Source organism: Natator depressus, chromosome 25, assembly GCF_965152275.1.
Source record: "Natator depressus isolate rNatDep1 chromosome 25, rNatDep2.hap1, whole genome shotgun sequence".
In the NCBI taxonomy this organism is placed as follows: domain Eukaryota; kingdom Metazoa; phylum Chordata; order Testudines; family Cheloniidae; genus Natator; species Natator depressus.
In genome coordinates this window covers 15,708,167-15,726,098 of record NC_134258.1, presented here as the reverse complement: position 1 = coordinate 15,726,098, position 17,932 = coordinate 15,708,167, and the positions used below count along the sequence as shown (strand labels likewise).

General features: G+C 51.9%; 1 protein-coding gene across 8 annotated transcripts; it reads right to left on the bottom strand.

Annotated features, from left to right (window-relative positions):
• Positions 1–1,291: 1,291 nt before the first annotated feature.
• On the bottom strand, positions 1,292–17,854 carry PEX11G (peroxisomal biogenesis factor 11 gamma). 8 transcript variants are annotated; one of them, XM_074939174.1, is made up of 5 exons: positions 17,738–17,854; positions 17,409–17,597; positions 15,668–15,846; positions 12,756–12,806; positions 10,340–11,945 (listed from the first exon to the last, which is right to left on the bottom strand). In XM_074939174.1, the coding sequence occupies exons 1-5, from the start codon at positions 17,807–17,809 to the stop codon at positions 11,720–11,722; spliced, it is 717 nt and encodes a 238-aa protein (XP_074795275.1). In that variant the 5' UTR covers positions 17,810–17,854; the 3' UTR covers positions 10,340–11,719. The 8 variants fall into 8 exon arrangements, 6 of the variants coding, with proteins under 6 accessions (XP_074795271.1, XP_074795276.1, XP_074795270.1 ...); XR_012636254.1 differs by lacking the exons at positions 10,340–11,945; positions 12,756–12,806; positions 15,668–15,846; positions 17,409–17,597; positions 17,738–17,854 and adding exons at positions 1,292–1,642; positions 1,898–2,030; positions 3,874–5,680; positions 7,902–7,950; XR_012636255.1 differs by lacking the exons at positions 10,340–11,945; positions 12,756–12,806; positions 15,668–15,846; positions 17,409–17,597; positions 17,738–17,854 and adding exons at positions 1,292–1,637; positions 1,898–2,030; positions 3,874–5,680; positions 7,902–7,950.
• Between the last annotated feature and the right edge of the window lie 78 nt (positions 17,855–17,932).

Sequence of the window (17,932 nt, the reverse complement as noted above, 5' to 3'; positions counted from 1 at the left end):
TGATGTTGACTTTTAGCTTGTCAGCCTGAAAACAAATGAAGGTTCAAACCCAAACGGCGCTTCTCCCCGACAGTCAGACACTGGATTGCACGTACAGTTTGCTTCCTGTGAACAAGTTCTGGTGTTTCCAAACTTCAGCCCAAATCTTCATAGCAGGCTGCAGCTCCAGACTCAAATCGCTGGCGGCAGCAGGCCCCAGAGCTGACTCTGCTGCAGGAGACCGAGCGAGGGGAAACGAGAGAAGTTTCAGCCAAACAGTGCTGTTCTTAGACGCTTCTGCACGTGCAGCCAGCACAGCGGCTCCTTTGGGAGCCGACTTTGGTTGCTGATGCAAACTAGAGTCCTGCAAGGAGCTGGGTTTTAACAGGAGCTGTCGGAGCTCCACCCAGCCCCAGGCTGTGCAGCTGGGATGGAAAGCTCAGCCTGTGGGAAGGGGCAGCCCTGCGCGGTGGGGTTCTACCCCTGCTACTTCGGTGCTCTGACATTGAGCGAAGCCCTGCTGCAGAGGTGCTTGTTCTTGGGAGAAAGGCTTTGTCACAAGCACTGGTACCTGCTGCCCACAGTTGGCTAATATGTTTTGCTCGCATTCCATGCCAGGGGTTGGGCTCGAGCATTCCTACAGCTGTCTGCAATGGTGGTTTGGACCCTGGTCAGGTCCACGGTGTAGCAGAGGGCTGGCTGTCCCTGGAAAGAGCCTCCCAGCTGGTGCCACCTCTTGCAGCCAGGGCAGCCTTTTGTTCCCTCCTCCACTGCACGCCAACTGGAGTGCCCCAGGGGCACCCGTGATACAGAAATGGCCTGAGATCATATGAAGCCCGTTCAAGGCAATCACTCGTCTTGAATGCAAACAGACATTTTAAAAGGAACCAGAAGCGATTTTGGCAGGGCACTGAGCAGCCATGTTCGCACAGCCCCTAAATGCTGTATTTCCTTCCAGTGCCCAGGAGTGTGGCACTGCAATAGGAAAGCATTAGCTCTTAGCACGTCTCCTCCCTCCACTCTGCCCAGCCATCAGGAAAAGAACCATGCGAGGCACTATGTGTGAAAGGCAGGTAATAGCTTCTCTCGCATGTAGGAGGGAGAGAGCTTTCCCCTGAGTCCATCAGAGAAGGAAGGTGAATGTGTGACCTGTCCATGCCAGGACATGCTGTGGGTGCCAGTCCCATCAGCACAAGGTTTGGACTGTGCAATTGCTCTAAGAACACCCTTCCCCTCTAAACGCCATCTATGGGGCCAGCTGGCGAGTGTGAGAGAAGAACCCTAATTAGGCGTGCAGCTATTTGAGCAACAACCTCAAGAGGCGGTGGGTTTCATTAGGGTTTATTGAAGCAGCTCCAGGCTGCCATATAAAAAACATTGTACAGAACCAGCTCACGGGCCCTTGACAAAGTGTTAAGACATTTCATGCACTTGTCACTGGTGCTGCGACAGAACCCAGAGGCCAGCTGCTCCTGGTTAGGAATCTTGCTCTGTCCCTGGCAGTGAACAATAGTTCCATCAGAAATACCGGTTTGCTCACTCGCAGCTGTGAAACAGCCACCTGCCTCCCAAAGTGCTGCAGATCCTGGTGACGGCACGCGTTACTGGCAGTGCAGGGGCAGCTGTGGGAAACACGAAGGGGTCCTCGCTTCTTAGGCCTGCACTGAAAAAAGTGACAATGTCTGTAAAGGAAACAGACTACATCCCCGCAGCTCCTGCTGGGAGATCCCTTGCATGTAAGGGCAAGAATGGAAAATCTGTCCTTCCACATCAGCATCTCAAGGGAGAGCTGGGCAGCCAGCCTGGCTGGAGCTTTGCCCACCAAGCTCCCTTTAGAATCTATCCTAAGCCCCCCGAAACCATTGTGACTTTGCAGCCAGTTATTTGACACCAAAGGGGACTGTCCTGCCCTGCACACCTGGTGCTGATGGGTTCCATGTCCATTGGATTGTGGGGCACCCCAATGATTGACAGGTTGTGCTCTACTGCCCAGGTCTTGCGTGCGGATTCTTGGTGAAGTGGAACATGAAACTTGTTGCTTCTGGTGAAACCTGTAACTCAGAAGGGGTTGTCGTGAGAACGCTAAGCAATGAAACCAGAACCATTTGCTGGGAACAGAAACTGAGGCAAGGTCAGGGCTTAATTTGTGCCAGGGCTTGCCAGGGCTGAGCCCCAGCACCTCAGGGCTTGCTGCATCAGTTATGAATGTAAAAAAAAACATTGCTTAAGCTCCAGCACCTCTTTCATTACAAATTAAGCACTGGGAAAGGTGAGTCCACGCCCCTCAACCTGGCCTTCTGCAGCAAGCCTGCCTGCATCCAAAAAGGTATGTCCTGTAAGGCACAGGATTTTACATCTGCGTGCAGATGCGTTCGCCCCTTCTCTAAAAAGATAGATTGGAATTGGAGGAGGTTCAGAAAAGGGGCAACAAAAATGATTAGGGGTATAAAATGGCTTCCGTATGAGGAGAGATTAATAAAACTTGGGACTTTTCAGCTTGGAAAAGAGCCGACTAAGAGGAGATATGACAAAGGTCTATAAAATCATAAATGGTATAGAGAAAGTAAATAAGGAAGTGTTATTTACTCCTTCTCATAATACAAGAACAAGGGGCCACCAAATGAAATTAATAGGTAGCAGGTTTAAAACAAACACAAAGTATTTTTTCATGGAACACACTGTCAACCTCTGGAACTCCTTGCCAGAGGGTGTTGTGAAGGCCAGTACTATAACAGGGTTCAAAAGGGAGCTAGATAGATTCATGGAGGATAGATCCATCAATGGCTATTAGCCAGGATGGGCAGAGATGGTGTCCCTAGCTTCTGTTTGCCAGAAGCTGGGATTGGGTGACAGGGCATGGATCACTTGAGGTTAACCTGCCTGTTCATTCCCTCTGGGGCATCTGCCATTGGCCACTGTCAGAGGACAGGATACTGGGCTTGATAGATGTTTGGTCTGACCCAGTATGGCCATTCTTATGTACAGGGAATATTTGGCTGTATTTAACAAACTCATCCAGACACAGGATCATGGGTAAGAGAAGCAGAATGAAAGGCCTCACGATTTGTCCCACTTTGGCACCAACTCCACTGAGAGAGAGTCCAGAGAGGGTTAATTCCTGTTACAACTTTTTTTAAATTAATAGCTCCTGCAGCAGGAGGTAAGTGGCATGAATGGGACCAGCAGATAATTAGAAGGAAGAGACCCTGTGTTTATATGTAGACAGGGCTTGTCTTACAAATGCAATTACAAGCCATACTGGGACTAAATCCCAGCTGTAATCTTCGTCTGGCACCGGCTCTCCTATCCCCATAAGTGACTGCTATTTGAGTGTCCCTGGCAGACTGACCCTGGCACCGTGAGGAGTCTGTGCTAAAACAAACCACGCTGTTATTTATGGCAACCAGCTCTATCTTTGGGCTCCTGCCGTTTGTTGCAGGCAGACTTGGAGTTGCCCCATGATAACGTAGTGATCAGCAAGCCGGGCTGTCCCATACCGTGGACATCAAATCCCATCTGCCAACAGCATTCCCCAAAGGTTTCACATAGGATAGGACTCTGGGGAAGTGCTGAGATGCCAGATGGAGCATTCTCCCCATCCAGTTATGTATACAGCCCTCCTCTCTCTAATACCCTACGGCCTAGAGGGACTCTTCCTCCTTCACTGGTTGGGGTCTTCCATGTCACCTGCAAATGCAGTCTGAAAGCTGGGGTTTGACTGCGAGGCTGCTGGGTAGAGAACTTGAGCCAGGACAGAGCTCCCTCTCCCAGCAGGCAGCCCTCGCTAGAGAAGCCATGCCAACATCTCTCAGCCTGGAAGGTTAACCTGTCTGCTTCTGTGCCCTGCTGGAGCAGGGAGGTCCCAGGGGGTTAGTGTGAAGGGTAAGGACTTACCGTTCCAGTCCCGGAGCGAGGCTCAGGCAGACAGGTATTTCCAAGTGCTGACGAAGGCGGTGGGGATGAGGGAGTAGGGCACTGTAGTGACACTGCTCCAGGTGTCGGAGGAGGGGTCGTAGCAGTCCAGAGTTTTGCAGCGCTGGGCCCCGCAATAGCCTCCTACCACATAGAGCCTGTTTCCAGATGTGACAGCGCGACAGCTGATGCGTTTAGCAGTCACGTCATCGAATTTGGACCACTGGTAGGTGTCACTGTGGAAGCGGTACGCGGAGCTGGCCGAGAACTCTGTGTCTCCCCCGATCACAATCACGTGGTTGCCCACTACGGCGGCAGCCGTGTAGCGCCAGGGCTGGGGACAACTGGCAGGCACCGTCCAGCGGTTCTGGCCAGGGTCGAAGCACTGCACTTTGGGCAGCTTCTCCTGGTTCACGCTGGTGCCACCAAAGACAAACAGCTTCATTTTGGCCCCCACCACAGCAGCGTTGCTCACGCCCTCCCGGAGAGGGGCTACCAGGGACCACTTGTCCGACTGCGGGTCATAGTGTTCGACCTGCTTGAGAGAGACGGAGGGCGAAGCTGGGAAGGAGCCGCTCACTGCTGTGTGGCCTCCGACCACATAGAGACATTGGTCCAGCTCAGCAGAGCCATGGCCAAACCGGGCCACCAGCATGGGCGTGGCTTTTGCCCACTCATCGTGGAGAGTGTCGTAAACCCAGACGTCTTTGGAGGCACTGTTCTCGGAGCCCTTACCGCCAGTGACGTACACTTTGCAGCCGAGGGCACAGGCGCTGCACTCCTTGCGCGGGCTTGGGATGTCGGTGAGGGGGATTATCTTACTGGTTTGACGGTCAACCACGTAGATTTTGTCACACACAAACGTCTGGCCCCCGAGCAGCAGCAGGGCCTGGTTGACCTTCCGAGGCTGGGCACAGAAACCCGTCACCAGCCCATCATTCTGAAGGATCTTCATCTTGCAGCGCACGGCGTCGGCCACGATCTCCCCTCCCAGCTTGTGGCTGGTCACCAGCTCCTCGGCGGCCACCTGGTTCCGCAGGTAAGATTCCGGCAGGAGGGCCAGACGGACTGAGCGCAACAGCTCTGGCAAGTCCCCGTGCCGCTGCGGCAAGTCATACCGGATCCAGCCCATGACAGCCTCATACACCAGGCTCTCGTCCTCCACCTCCAGCTCCTCACTCTCCACCAGCTCCAGCAGCTTGTCTTTGGGCAGCTGCAGGAAGTCGTCTGTCTGGTAGAGAGACGTGAAGTTGGCCAGCGCCATCCTCCAGGACAGCTCCAGGAGCCTCTCGCAGCAGTGGGCGTAGGACAGCAGCAGCATGTTCAGGCAGTTGGCTGGGTGCAGGTTTTTCTCCAGAAAGTCGGCCGAGGCTTCGCAGATGTCCTGGAACTGCAGCATGTCCCCAGCCTCCAGCAGGGACTCCGCGTTCTCCTCGTTGATCAGCACCCGGGCTGAGTAGATGTAGTCCAGCAGCAGCTCCAGCACCTCCGGGTGCAGGGAATTGTGGAAGTTGACTTCCGTATCTTTGCTTTCCTTCAGCCCCCCGTTGAACATGGCATCGAAGTACCGACTGCAGGAGGCCAGCACAGCCCGGTGGCAGTGGAAGGCTTGGTTCCCCGCCCGCAGCACCACGTCGGTGAAGAGATGCCGCTTACGCAGCACATTGAGCTGGGTCAGGAGGCTGTCGGCATGGCCCGGCTTGTGGAAGAGCTGGATGTTCATGGAGCCGGAGCTGGAGCGGGACTTCCGGTTCTCGTGATTGCTGACGGACATGGTCACAAAGCTAGTCTGAAAGGAAAACAGCCGTGACCCTGGGCTCCAGTAAGAAAATCCCCACCTGTTTCTCTCCTGCCTCCCCCAGGCGGCTCTCCAGCAGGCTCACACTCCTGCAACTAAGTGCCACTCCACCCATGTCAGCTCCTGGAGAGCACAGGAGAGAGCGAAACCGCTAGGCTGTGTTGAGAAGTTGGGTTCAGTGAAGTAGCCCAAGTCCCAGGATGAGAAGAAAGTGAATCGGGGGGGTTCCAGGAAAACAGTCAGCGCAGCCAACGTGCGAGCTGGCAAAGGGCTCAAGGGCTGCGTTTAGCATGAACGCGACAAGGGGCTGCAGGGCCCGAAGGTTGTGTTGGTAAAGTTCCAGCTACGCAATGTGCAACTCGAGAAAAGACCCTGAGAGGAAAACTACACAACCCCAGGCAGAGCCCCTCTCGCTCCCCACCCCCCGTGGGCAGCAGGCTCTCCCGGTCCAGTCTCCTCCTTCCCCTCAAAACTAGAACAGAACTCCCCCCCACACAGTAACTCCGGGCCTCCCGGGAGACGGCCGTGGGGGGCTAAGGTGGGGTTTGCAGAGGCTGCCCCACTTCAGTGGCCCGGGGCGTGAAACAGGCCCGGGGCCCTGCACGAGCCAGCGAGGCACGAAGCCGCCTCCTGCCCCAGCCGGGGGGCAGCCCCCGAGAGACCGGGGGGGCCCCGGCGCCGCTAAAGGGGGGGGCCCGGCTGGGGGAGGGGGCCTGGCGCCGCTAAAGGGGGGGGCCCGGCGTCGCTAAAGGGGGGGCCCGGCTGGGGGAGGGGGCGCGGCGCCGCTAAGGGGGGGAGCGGCTGGGGGGGGGCCGGCGCCGCTATGGGGGGGCCCGGCTGGGGGGGGGCCCGGCGTCGCTAAGGGGGGGCCCGGCTGGAGCAGTCAAAGCAACCGGACCCTTCCGCACGGCGCGTTTCGCGCGGGGCCGCACGAACCCGGGGCTGCGGGGCGCGGCGGGGGCACAGGCCGGGCGGGACGCGGCGCGGGGGCGGCTCGTGGGGCGGGCGCCGGGGCCGGCTCTGCCCTTTGAGCGGGCGCCGCGGGCAGGCGGCTGCCCCCGGAGCAGCGCCGGGCCCGAGCCCCGCGGGGGACCCCGGCCCGGGCGCAGCGGCCGGCCCAGCCGTGGGGCAGCGGACGGAGCCAGGTCCCTGGCGGGGGCCCGACACGGGAGTCACGTGACCCGCGCAGGGCCCTGCTCCCCCCTCCCCGCGCACTCACCGGCGGCCCGGGACGCGCCCGCTGCGCCCCTCACCCGCGCTCCGCGACTCTGGGCCGCCGCCGCCCGCCTCGCGTCCTTCCCGAGCCGCCCGCCCCGCCCCCTCATTGAGATGCAGCGCCCTGAGCCAATCGGCGCCCGACACCCTGCGTGGCCTCGCCGCGGCGCATGCGCGCTCCCAGGGCCGGCGCGGGCGGGGCTGCGCGCAGGGCCCGGCCCAGCAAAGAACCCAGGCGTCCGGCTCCAGCCCGGCGCCCCGGCCTGGGCGTGGACCCCGGCGGCCTGGCGCCTGTGGGGGAGGGCTGCCCTGGGGCGCCGGGAGCAGAGCGCCCGGCCCGGGCCCCCCGCCCGTCAGCGGCCCCCCACGCCCCCCTGCGGGCCTGTCTGGGGGGCCCGGCACCTGCCCCTCCCAGGGGGGCCCCGCCCTTGCTCCCCGCGCGGGCCCGTCCCGTCCCCCTGCGGCACCACGTAGCCCGGAGGCTGGAGCCTGCCAAGCCGCGCACGGCCGCTCCGGTTCGGCCTCAGCGACCCTGCACCCCGGAGCCCGGCCGCCGGCCCACCGCCAGAGGCCTTGGCGCTGGGGACCAGGGAGGGGGGTGCCGGGGGGGGGGTTGAGCGCTGGGGACCAGGGAGGGGGGTGCCGGGGGGGGGGGGTTGAGCGCTGGGGACCAGGGAGGGGGGTGCCGGGAGGGGGGGGGTTGAGCGCTGGGGACCAGGGAGGGGGGTTGAGCGCTGGGGACCGGGGGGGAGGTGCTGGAGACGGGGGTTGAGCGCTGGGGACCAGGGAGGGGGGTGCTGGGGGGGGGTTGAGCGCTGGAGACTGGGGGGGGTTGAGCGCTGGAGACAAGGCGGGGGGGGTGCTGGGGGGGGGGGGTGAGCGCTGGAGAAGGAGCCCAAGCTGCAGCGTCTACATGTCTGTCCGTTCCTGCCGTAGCCTGAGCCACGTCCATAGACCCAGGCGCTGGGGCGTGCTGCTGCCGGGCTCCCCCCTTCACCTTGTCCATGTGCCCGAAGAGCGGAGTCTGCCAGCAGGCCTGACGCGGGCGCTTTGCTGCTACCGGAGCGTACCTGTAATGGGCGGAGTCGGGACAGGCAGCCCTGGTGCGAAAGTGCACCAGCCCAGCCCGTTTGGAAGTGCAAAGCTGCCTTATGTCCGAAGGAACGAACACATAACCGGCTCCGCGCCTGGAAAGAGCGGGCGGGGGCCTCATTACACTCACCTCCCCTTTGGGAAGTGCTTTGAGTTCCACCGTTGGAAAGCACTGCGTCTCCCCAGTACTAACAGAGAAGGGGAAGGGCATTTGCCACATCAGGGCTCACCAACCCTGGCCTTGAAGACCGTATCTGAAAGCTGCATGGCCTCTGAACCTCTCCACTTGCAGTTTCAGAGCAGGATGTTGTTATGTTTCCTATGTGGGCAGTGTTATTGATAGAGCTGGCCCTCAGTGAGCAGAGATGTTCACTGGGTCTCACTGATAAAGGGCCATAAACACATGAGCCATGGGTCTGAGCCATCACTATCAGTCACGCAATATAAAGCTCAGAGTGGCTGATTGGAGCCCTTCCAGCTCCTAGCTCACTGACAGCAGGGCCGTGGCCAACGAATCAGTTAAAAACTCCCATTGCACAGCAAACATGCTTTCCTGTAATGTGGTAGAACAGGGACTGAATGGGAACAAAGGCCCAGTGGCTGCTGCAGAAGGGGAAAATGTATTACTCTTTCTCAGGCTCGTTCTGTGGTGGAGAGAGACGTTCACCAGTCAGTGACTCTGCCTTCAAATCACTTGTGGGGACATTCGGTGTGCAAATAAGAGCAGTTGAGCTGGAGCAAGTGCAGGGCTGGACAATCTCTGCAGCAAGCAATAGCTGCCTAACCAGTAAGTGATAAATAGTTAAAGGAAGCATTACTTTATGGTAAATTCTAACCATTCTAGAAAGGGGTCATAGCTGGGGCCAGAACTAATTCAGAAAGTAGCCTTTACCATTTCAGAACTGGTCCATGATATTAGGACTCCAGTTACAGACACCTAAACTGGTTTAAACCATGCTTAATCTGCATTAAGATAACGCACCTCTTTCCCCTTGGCTCAGTGCTATAGTATCTGTGCTGTTGCCCACTGCTGGACACGACAAGCATGTGTACAAGAAAGCAGCAGTAAAACATTCTCATGTGGTGAAAAGTGGCCAATCTGATAGTAGCAGTAAAGCGCTGATGTGTTTAAGTATGGTTACTGCAGCCAAGTACAGGGGATGCCACTTACCCACCCACTTCAAGGGAACAACACTGGCCCAGAAGCAGGGTTACTCAGGTCATCCATCCAGTTGGAGTGCACTGGAAGGTCTGAGACCAGTGATGCAGGCAGGGAAGAAAGAAAAGCCTTGTCCAGACAAGGCTCTTGTGCTTCTCTTGCTGATGCTCGGCAGTTTGGTGTCTTGACCAGATGCTTTGTTTCCTGTCAGTCAGTGACAGCAAGTGCTGAGCCAAGTCCAGCAACATGCTTCCTCCATGCCAATCCCCACATGGTAGCAGGATGAGCCAGGCAAGCAATCATGCAGAAAATAAGGTGAACTCAGAGGCGAACTTCCCAGAAGGCTGGTATGTGATAGTGGCATCTGCATGTTCATAGAGTTTAAGTCCAGAAAGAACCATTAGCTCACCTAGTCTGCTCTCCTGGATATTATAGCCCATTAATTTCACCTAGTTACCCTGTACTGAGCTGTAACTTGTTTGGCTAAATCATAACTTTCAGAAAGGCAGCCAGTGTTGATTTGAAGAGAACTAGAGCTGGAGAACCCAACTCTGCCCTTGGTAGCTTGTTCCAATGGTTAATCGTGCTCACTGTTAAAAATTTGTTCCTTATTCCAATTTTAATTTGTCTGGCCTCAGCTTCTAACCATTGGTTCTTGTTCTGACTTGCTCCACTAGAGACACTTTAGTGTCTGGTATTTTCTCCTGGTGAAATACCTAGACACTGTAATCAAGTCACCTCTCAATCTTCATTTTGATAAGCTAAACAAATTGAATTCTTTAAGTCTTTCTCTATAATTTTCTTGAGCATTTTCTCCAGAAAGCAGTCCATTCTGCGAGTATGACCTGCCTTCCTTTTTTGGAGATGCAGAACTTTGCATTGGGCTATATTAAAATGCATTTTGTGTGGCTAAGCCAAATTTACCAAGCAATCCAGCCAGATCACTCCATGTGACTGCCCTGTTCTCATCATTATTAATCAGTCTGCCAATCTTTGGGTCATCTGCAAATTTTGTCAGCAGTGATTTATCTTCATCTGGAAGTAAATATAACAACTGTTGAATAGCTTTGGGCTTAGCGCCAATCCCTGCTGTTTCCCACTAAAAACACCCCAGTTGATGATGATTCCTCACTGACAACTACTCTGAGATCTGTCAGCCAGTTCTTAATACATTTAATGTGTGCTTTATTGATACTGTACGTTAATGTTCTACATGGGAGATTAAGCACCTCTCGGAACAAGCAGGTGAGCAGCATAGCCCAAGCAATATATCTCCAATACATCAGCATGGAGGCCATGAAAAAATCCCCTGTGATGGAAGGTTAGGTAAGGGACAGTCTGTGCCTGTCCTTGGGCAGGTTTAGCTAACACAGTACAGCTTCAGCCATAATATATTCTGCTGTTTCAGAGCAGCTTGGAACCAGCAAAAGCCAGATAAGAAGAGTTTCTCTCCAGCTCTGAACAGTAATGATCAAATCCTCAGGCTATGCTTTGTAGTGTTCACTTCCTTTATTACTGGCACTGCCAGAGAAATAATTGTAAATATGACCTTTGGTGCAAACTCTGATCTTAGCATTCAGTCAGTTGATCCATTACAAGGATATGAAATATGTATTTGATTATTTTTTTAAGAAAGTTTGTTGATTGGGGTGGAGCCTGACAGAAGAGCACCCACTGGAGAACTCCATAGCGTGGCTGATGTTCCAGGTGACAGCATCTGAAGGTGCACTGGACTTGACCAGTACAGGCAAAAGGTTTCCATTGCTAACATAAAGGGCTACCTAAGATACTGATAACTAGCTCTTCACCATATCACATGTGGCCTGAACAATAGACTGCCATGAAAACAGACCCTTTAAACATCTGCTTCTGTTTTGTAGCGAGCAGCTCTGACCTGGGGGCCTAGGGCCAGGATATTTGACAGGAGAAACAACATCTCCATAGACCGAAGACAAGCAAAACCCACTTCAGATCAGATGTCCCTGGCTGTGGCTGCACTGGCCAAGGCAATTTGGAAACTGACAGGTACTTGGCATGTTCTTTTACAGCTCCTGGCATCTCTCAGGAATGCTTAAATAAGATCAGAGCAAGAGGATGAGTTTGTGGAGTACTCTCCTTGGAGTTTCACAAGTCATAATTGTGTCCATTTCCCCACCCCATAATGAGTTCCCAGACTTGTCTCATGTTCAAGACAACAAGGGAGGTGACATCCCCACCTTTTGGGGCTGTGGGGACAAAATGAAAGAAGTCACTTGCTGTCCCTGATTTAATTTCTCCCATCTTTTGGAAATCCTCAAAGTCAGTCTCTCCTAATGATAATCACCATTTCATTTGCCCTCATACCACAGAGCATATCGATCAGAGCTGAGATTTCTCCCTATACAGAGGACGCAGTTAAAAGATTCCTGCCCTGATGAGGAAGAGCTAAAAACACATTAACCCTAACTAATAACATTACAGAGACTTTCTGATCACATTCTAATTACATGCTGCACTGATCCGTAACTGGAAGCATTCCTACTTTACCCACAAAAAACTTAGCCTCCTGAAGCTGACCCCATGGTTCACACAGCCCCAGAAACTGCCCCTACAGATGTTTGGTAGACACTAATCAGGGAAGATATGGTCCCCATGAGACCCACTAGCCATGGAGGAAACTGTCCAGCCCAAAGAAATCCTGGAGGCAGCCAGTGGACAGCATTGGAGAGATCTGCCATACTGCTGAGGATGCTCAAGACTTCAGATTTCACCTGGGTGTCCATTTCCTTTTGACTCTGCTCCAAGGATTCACTGTGGGGAGAAAAAGGCAGAAATGTATCTATCCTCCAGTCTGCCACTAGGGACTCTGGCAGAGTCACATGGCTGAAATACCCATGATGTGTGCAGTGACTTTCAGAGAGGAAAAGTATCAGAACAAATGATTCAAGCATGAACAGGAGGATGTATTTACATCTGTAAATCTATCAGTGGCTATTCCTTGCACCATCTGCCCAATAGACTCAAAATTATTGCAACAAATCCTAGAAGTTCTCTGCTGAACAGCAGTTCAAATGGCCTGTTCTTTTCTCTGAAAATTCGACATCTGCTTGGAGTAGTATTCTCCTGCCTGTACCACTGAATCACAATGATATCCATTACACCTCCCCCACCTCACCTCTGGAAGGTGAGCATCCTCTCTTTCATCGCAAGGACACCTGCTTTTGGTCCTATATCTTACTAACCTCAAAGGCATAGCATTACTTAACAGAGCATCAGATATGTCACAAGGGGATTAATTCCAGCTCATTTGGTATCTACAGCAATAGCTGTGCCCCTTCTCCTGATCCACATTTACATTTGGGAAGCCAGTGAGACCAGATAATAGAAGAAGGATTTAGGAAACACTAATGTGTATTGTGCAAAATTATAAAGTAGACATAGAGGCTGAGAAGCATCTTCTCAGGAAATGTTAACTGATCAATTATCAGTAACCAAGTTTCTGTGTATAGGCGTCCTCATTTGAGATTGATAAGTAATAATTAGTGTCACCTTGGGTGAGCTACATCAGGCGATAAGGAGTATGTGTTAAAATGACTATATTACATAGGACAGATATCATACCCAGTGCAATTTCTCAGCTTCCTTCTTAGCTGAAACAGAATTCTGAGAGACCTGAAAACAAGAGAGAGATGACAATAAGAGTCCAAGCTGTCTGTGACCAAGAGAGACTCTGACACCATCATCCCCTGAATGCTAAGGGTCCAGCTTAATAAGAACCACCAAATGCTAGCACTAGTCTTTGCCATGGGTAGAAGCATCCTTGTTATAACAAGCTTTATTGCCTACAGGCATGGAAAAGCACTGTTCTACAACCATGATAAGCTACAGGGGTTTAGCCTTGGGCTAGATCAAAAGCAACATGGTGCTCTCCCTCTCAAGAGCTCAATTTCTTTCTTGCCAGTCTGATCAAAACTAAATTCTAAGCTTGGTACAAATTTTTCTAGATTTACCTGAACTTTGGGCTTCTAAATAATGTAAGGAATATAGAATAAAAAGGCCAGGGACAATAAACTGTCCTTAGTGAAGATTTTTTTAAAATACCATCTATCATGCAGCAAAAACAATTGCTGGTGCCCTATCGGGGAGAGAAGTTTCTGATGTCCTTCATAGCTGTAACGTTGCTTGCAGCTTATTTTGCAGAGGAAGTTTGTCTGAATCTGCCACCAAGGCTTCTACATGGAGCAAGCAGCTGGAGTAACGTTCAAGCTACTCAATCTAGCTGGAGTAAAAAATGCCCTTTTAAAATCGTATGGATTAATGTAGCTCCCATCTTAGATCAGGGTTTACTGCTGGGTAAGTAATAGGGCTTCAGCCCCTAACTATAACTCAGAGAATTCTTCCTTCTCCATGTGGGAAGGAGAATAATGTGGAAAGTTTGATTTTACTAATGCATAAGAACATAATTACGGCCATACTACGTCAGATCAATGGGCCGTCTTGCCCAGTTCTGTCCTTTGCCAGTGGCTTGGTGCTGGACACTCCAGGAGTGAATGGAAAAAGGTAATTTATCAAGTGATTCATCCCTGTCAGCCACGCCCAGCTTCTAGCAGTCAGAGGTTTAGGGACACTCAGAGTATGGGGTTGTATCCCTGACCATCTTGGCTAATAGCCACTAATGGACCATACTCCATGATTTTATCTAATTATTTTTTTAACCTAGTTATACTTTTGGCCTTCACAACATCCCCTGGCAACACATTCCACAGGTTGACTGTGCATTGCGTAGGCTCGCCAGCCCTCCAGGATTGTCCTGGAGTCTCCAGGAATTAAAGATTAATCTTTAATTAAAAATTGTCATGTGATGAAACTTCCAGGAATATGTCCAACCAAAATTGGCAACCCTAGCATTGCAGGAAGAAGTACTTCAGGCTGTTTGTTATAAACCAGCAGCTTATTAATTTCACTGAAGGTGACCCTGTTTTGTGTGTTATGTGAAGCAGTAAATAACACTTCCTTATTCACTTTTTCTACACCATTCATGATTTTATAGACCTCTATCATATCCTCCCTTTGTTGTCTCTTTTCCAAGCTGAACAGTCTGTCTTTTGAATCTCTTCTCATATGGAAGCTGTTCCATACCCTTCATCATTTCTGTTGCCCATCTCTGAACTTCTTCTAATTCTAATATATATTTTTGGAGATGAGGTGGCCAGATCTGCATACACTATTCAAGGTGCAGCCATACTATGGATTTATTAAGTGGCATTATGATGTTTTCTGTCTTATTATCTATCCCTTTCCTAATGGTTCCTAACATTCTGTTAGTCTTTTTGACAGCTGCCACACATTAAAGCAGATGTTTTCAGAGAATTATCCACAATGACTCCAAGAACACTTTCTTAAGTGGTAACAGCAGAAAATTAACTCTTAATGTGAAGACTAGAGGATTCACTTACTGCAGCAAGAAAAAAGGAAATGGGGCAAAACTATCTTGAGATAATTTTATAGTAAGAGTCCAATTCAGTTTACAATTGAAACATATTTACCAGCTAAACATCTGGCTAACAGAAGGGAAGGGCTCTAACTTCAGGGTTCCCATGTTTTCCCACTTGGCTTCATTCGCTTGTGTTGGAAACTGAACTATTTTTCCCGTTTGCTGTTTCACTAGATGGGATAAACAATGTAACGAGGAAACAGCTCACATAAAGGTGACCTACAAACTGGGTGGGGCTGGAAGGATGTGTGTCCTTTAGGTGTCAGAAAAAAAGAAAACCATTTGAAAGGGTTTGTATTGTCAGAAGAAGAAGAGATGCATTTCTGGTTATGTTTTTACTCTGGAAACAGCAGATGTGCTAGCTCAGTCTTCCTCAAAATAGCATATACAAGAACTGAATCTCTAGTGTAAAACAGAAGGTGAAGAAAACTTAAAATCTTCCAGGCCTCCACTCATCATATGGCAGTCAAAAAAAAAAGTGCATCAGTCCCATCTCCTTCCCCCCATACTTTTGCAGGCCCCTTTTAAGGCAGAACTTTAGCTCAGACTGGGAAATTTTTATTTGCCTCTTCCCCTACAGCAAGGAATACATTGAGAGGTGAGGAAGACATTTATTTTTTCATCCTAGTGGGTGGCTCAGAAGACTGTCTCTGGACTAGAAAAGTCTCATGATTAGTTAGCAAGATGGTAATAGTCACCGCTAAGGATTTACCCATAACCTACAGGCTAGGAGGATTTCTAGCACTATATTTTAGGATCACTCAGAATCCTCTTAGTTTCCAGAGTGTCTGTTACAAATAGCACAGCTTCCTTCTGAAGATGGACGCCAAGGCTTCTGATTCTGAGGAGTTAAAACTTCAGAAGAGTAACAACAAGGTTAGTAGATAATCCAAAACCACAGTGTTACCATTGCCCAGCCCCCAGGAACAGCCAGAGCCCCTCCTAAGATCTGTGGCCAGTAAGCCTTTCTGCTAGGCCCCAGAAGTGGAAATAGCATTCCCCTCATACCCTTTTAAGAGCTGCATCTAGTGAACATTACCGTACAATGCCCAGGACTAGGGAGAGCCCCCAGAAAGCTGTGCTTAATGTCCACCACTTGTGTGAGTTTGTGCGAATAACATCAGCATCGGCAGCCCATGCTATGTGCTCACAGGGGTAGTAGAGCTGATCAGCCAGGTTACTGAGGACAGAGAGCCAGCGGACAATGGCATCTTCTTCCTGTAGCACAGAGACAGGCAAGAACTTAATAGTGGCTGCTTTCTAGACACCACAGGTTAGTCTGTACACTGCACCTTGCAGCAGCAGTGCTAATCCAGCTTCCTTGCAGCCCTAAGAACAAGCTTAGCTTCTTTCTGAGAACGGAGAATGAAAACAAGGCACATCACTAACATATCCTGTATTTTATATCCAGCATACGGCAATGAACTTGCAGTTTCTGATGAATATTCATCAAGCAGGGACTCTCAGCTGAGCCAGCAAGGGACATCTCTGCAGGAATCTCCACAAAAGCCAGCAAGGTTTTTGCTCCCACCCTATTTTGTTGTTTAAAAAAATACATTTCATGATGATGAAAAGTGAGGGAGCGAGAGCCCTGGAGGCTGCCATTCTGTTATTATTTATATTATGGAGCCCACAGTGCTAGGCGCTGTACAGACAGAAGAAAAGTATGGACCTTGCCCCAAGGAGCTTACGATCTAAGAATATGGAAAGAAACAATGGATAGAGACAGAAGTGGAGTAAAAGGAAATAATGAGACGCTATTGGTCAATATGATAGACCGTGGTCTCAGCACACCACTGATCTAACTGCTGTCAAGTTTTTTGTAGGCATCATGTCAGAGAAGAGTTTTAAGGGGAGATTTGAAGGTGGAGAATGAGGTAGCTTTAAGTTTACAGAGAGTTTCTTCCATGTGAGGGGCAACATGGGAGAAAACAGGAAGGTGTTTGTTTGAAAATGTAACAAGTGGGTGAGGAAGGCTGGCATTATAAGCCAATGGGAGGTAGAAGTCAACCTTTTGCTATTGAGACATGATGGGTAGGGTAGAGATAGGCCTTGGAAGTGAAGGCTGGATTGGAACCAGAGACCTCCACAGCCCTTTAACAATCCCCTCAGGCAGCTAGGCCAGGGACCCACACTTCTGAAGTTGCTTGCACTTCTATAGCAGTTACAGGAGAAGCCTGTATTTGTCTTGAAATACAAAGAACGGTGAAGTTTATCAATACCATTTCTTGGAGTGTGCTTAGTCCAAAATACATTTTAGTGAACAGAGCAGTTTGCAAGTTTGAGAAAGTGAGCCTAAGAACTAGCCTGTCTGTAACATTCACTTTGAAACTCCACTGTATCTTAGCACAGCCATAGAAAACTGTAAAGATTTCTTAGCATGTGAGCTGCCAAGGGCAACAGGGCTCATGTCTTCCTGGGCGTTTGTACAGCACTTGGTGCACAGGGTCTGTTCCCAATGGGGGACACCACAATTCAAATAAAGAATACAAATGCTTCAGAGGAATATGTTGGTAGCTGAGGCCTCTGAGCACAGGAGAGGTCATTAGAACTTAGCTAATGCTGCACAGCAGGCCCAAGCCTACACGGGGACCAGCTGCCTAGGTATCGAGCTGGCCTCCAGCCCCCGCAGGCGCCTCCTCCTCAGTCAGCAGCGTGGGGAGAGGGCAGCATTTTGCAGGATTGGGCCCTTGGATGTCGCGCTGCACAGAGCGTCCGGTCTGTCCCTGATCGCAGGGGAGAAGGGGGGCCCATGCCTGGGGCAGAAGGGGGCTGGTTACCTTGGCACCCAGCCCATACTGGCGGCTGTAGGCGAGCATGGCGAGATCATCGAAGAGGCGCAGCACCGTCCGGCAGTGGCTCAGCTGGGCTGACACAGTCAGGAGCCTCCTGCCCATCTCGGACTCCGTGGGGCTTTTCCGGGCCAGGACCCCCCCGGCCAGCTGGCAGCCATAGCACAGGGTCCGGATCTGGGGGGGAAGGGGGGTTAGAGAGCGCAGCCCCGGTACGGCCCAGTGTGTGGTGTGCCCCACGTCTCCCCTCGGTAACCCGACCGCCCCCCCGTAAACCCTGCCGCCCCGGTGAGCGGGGCCCGGACCCCGTCACGCACCACTCGGTCGCGGCCGCGGTACGACTCCAGCACCGAGACCAGGCTGCCGAGCGGGTCCGCAGCTGCCGCCATGGCAACACTTCCGGGTTACTAGCCGCCACCTGGCCGTACGTTAGCAGCGTGATGACATTTCGGCGCCCAGCGTGTAACACTCTAGCGCTCCGGGCGTCCCCAGGATGGCGCGGTGCCTGCTGG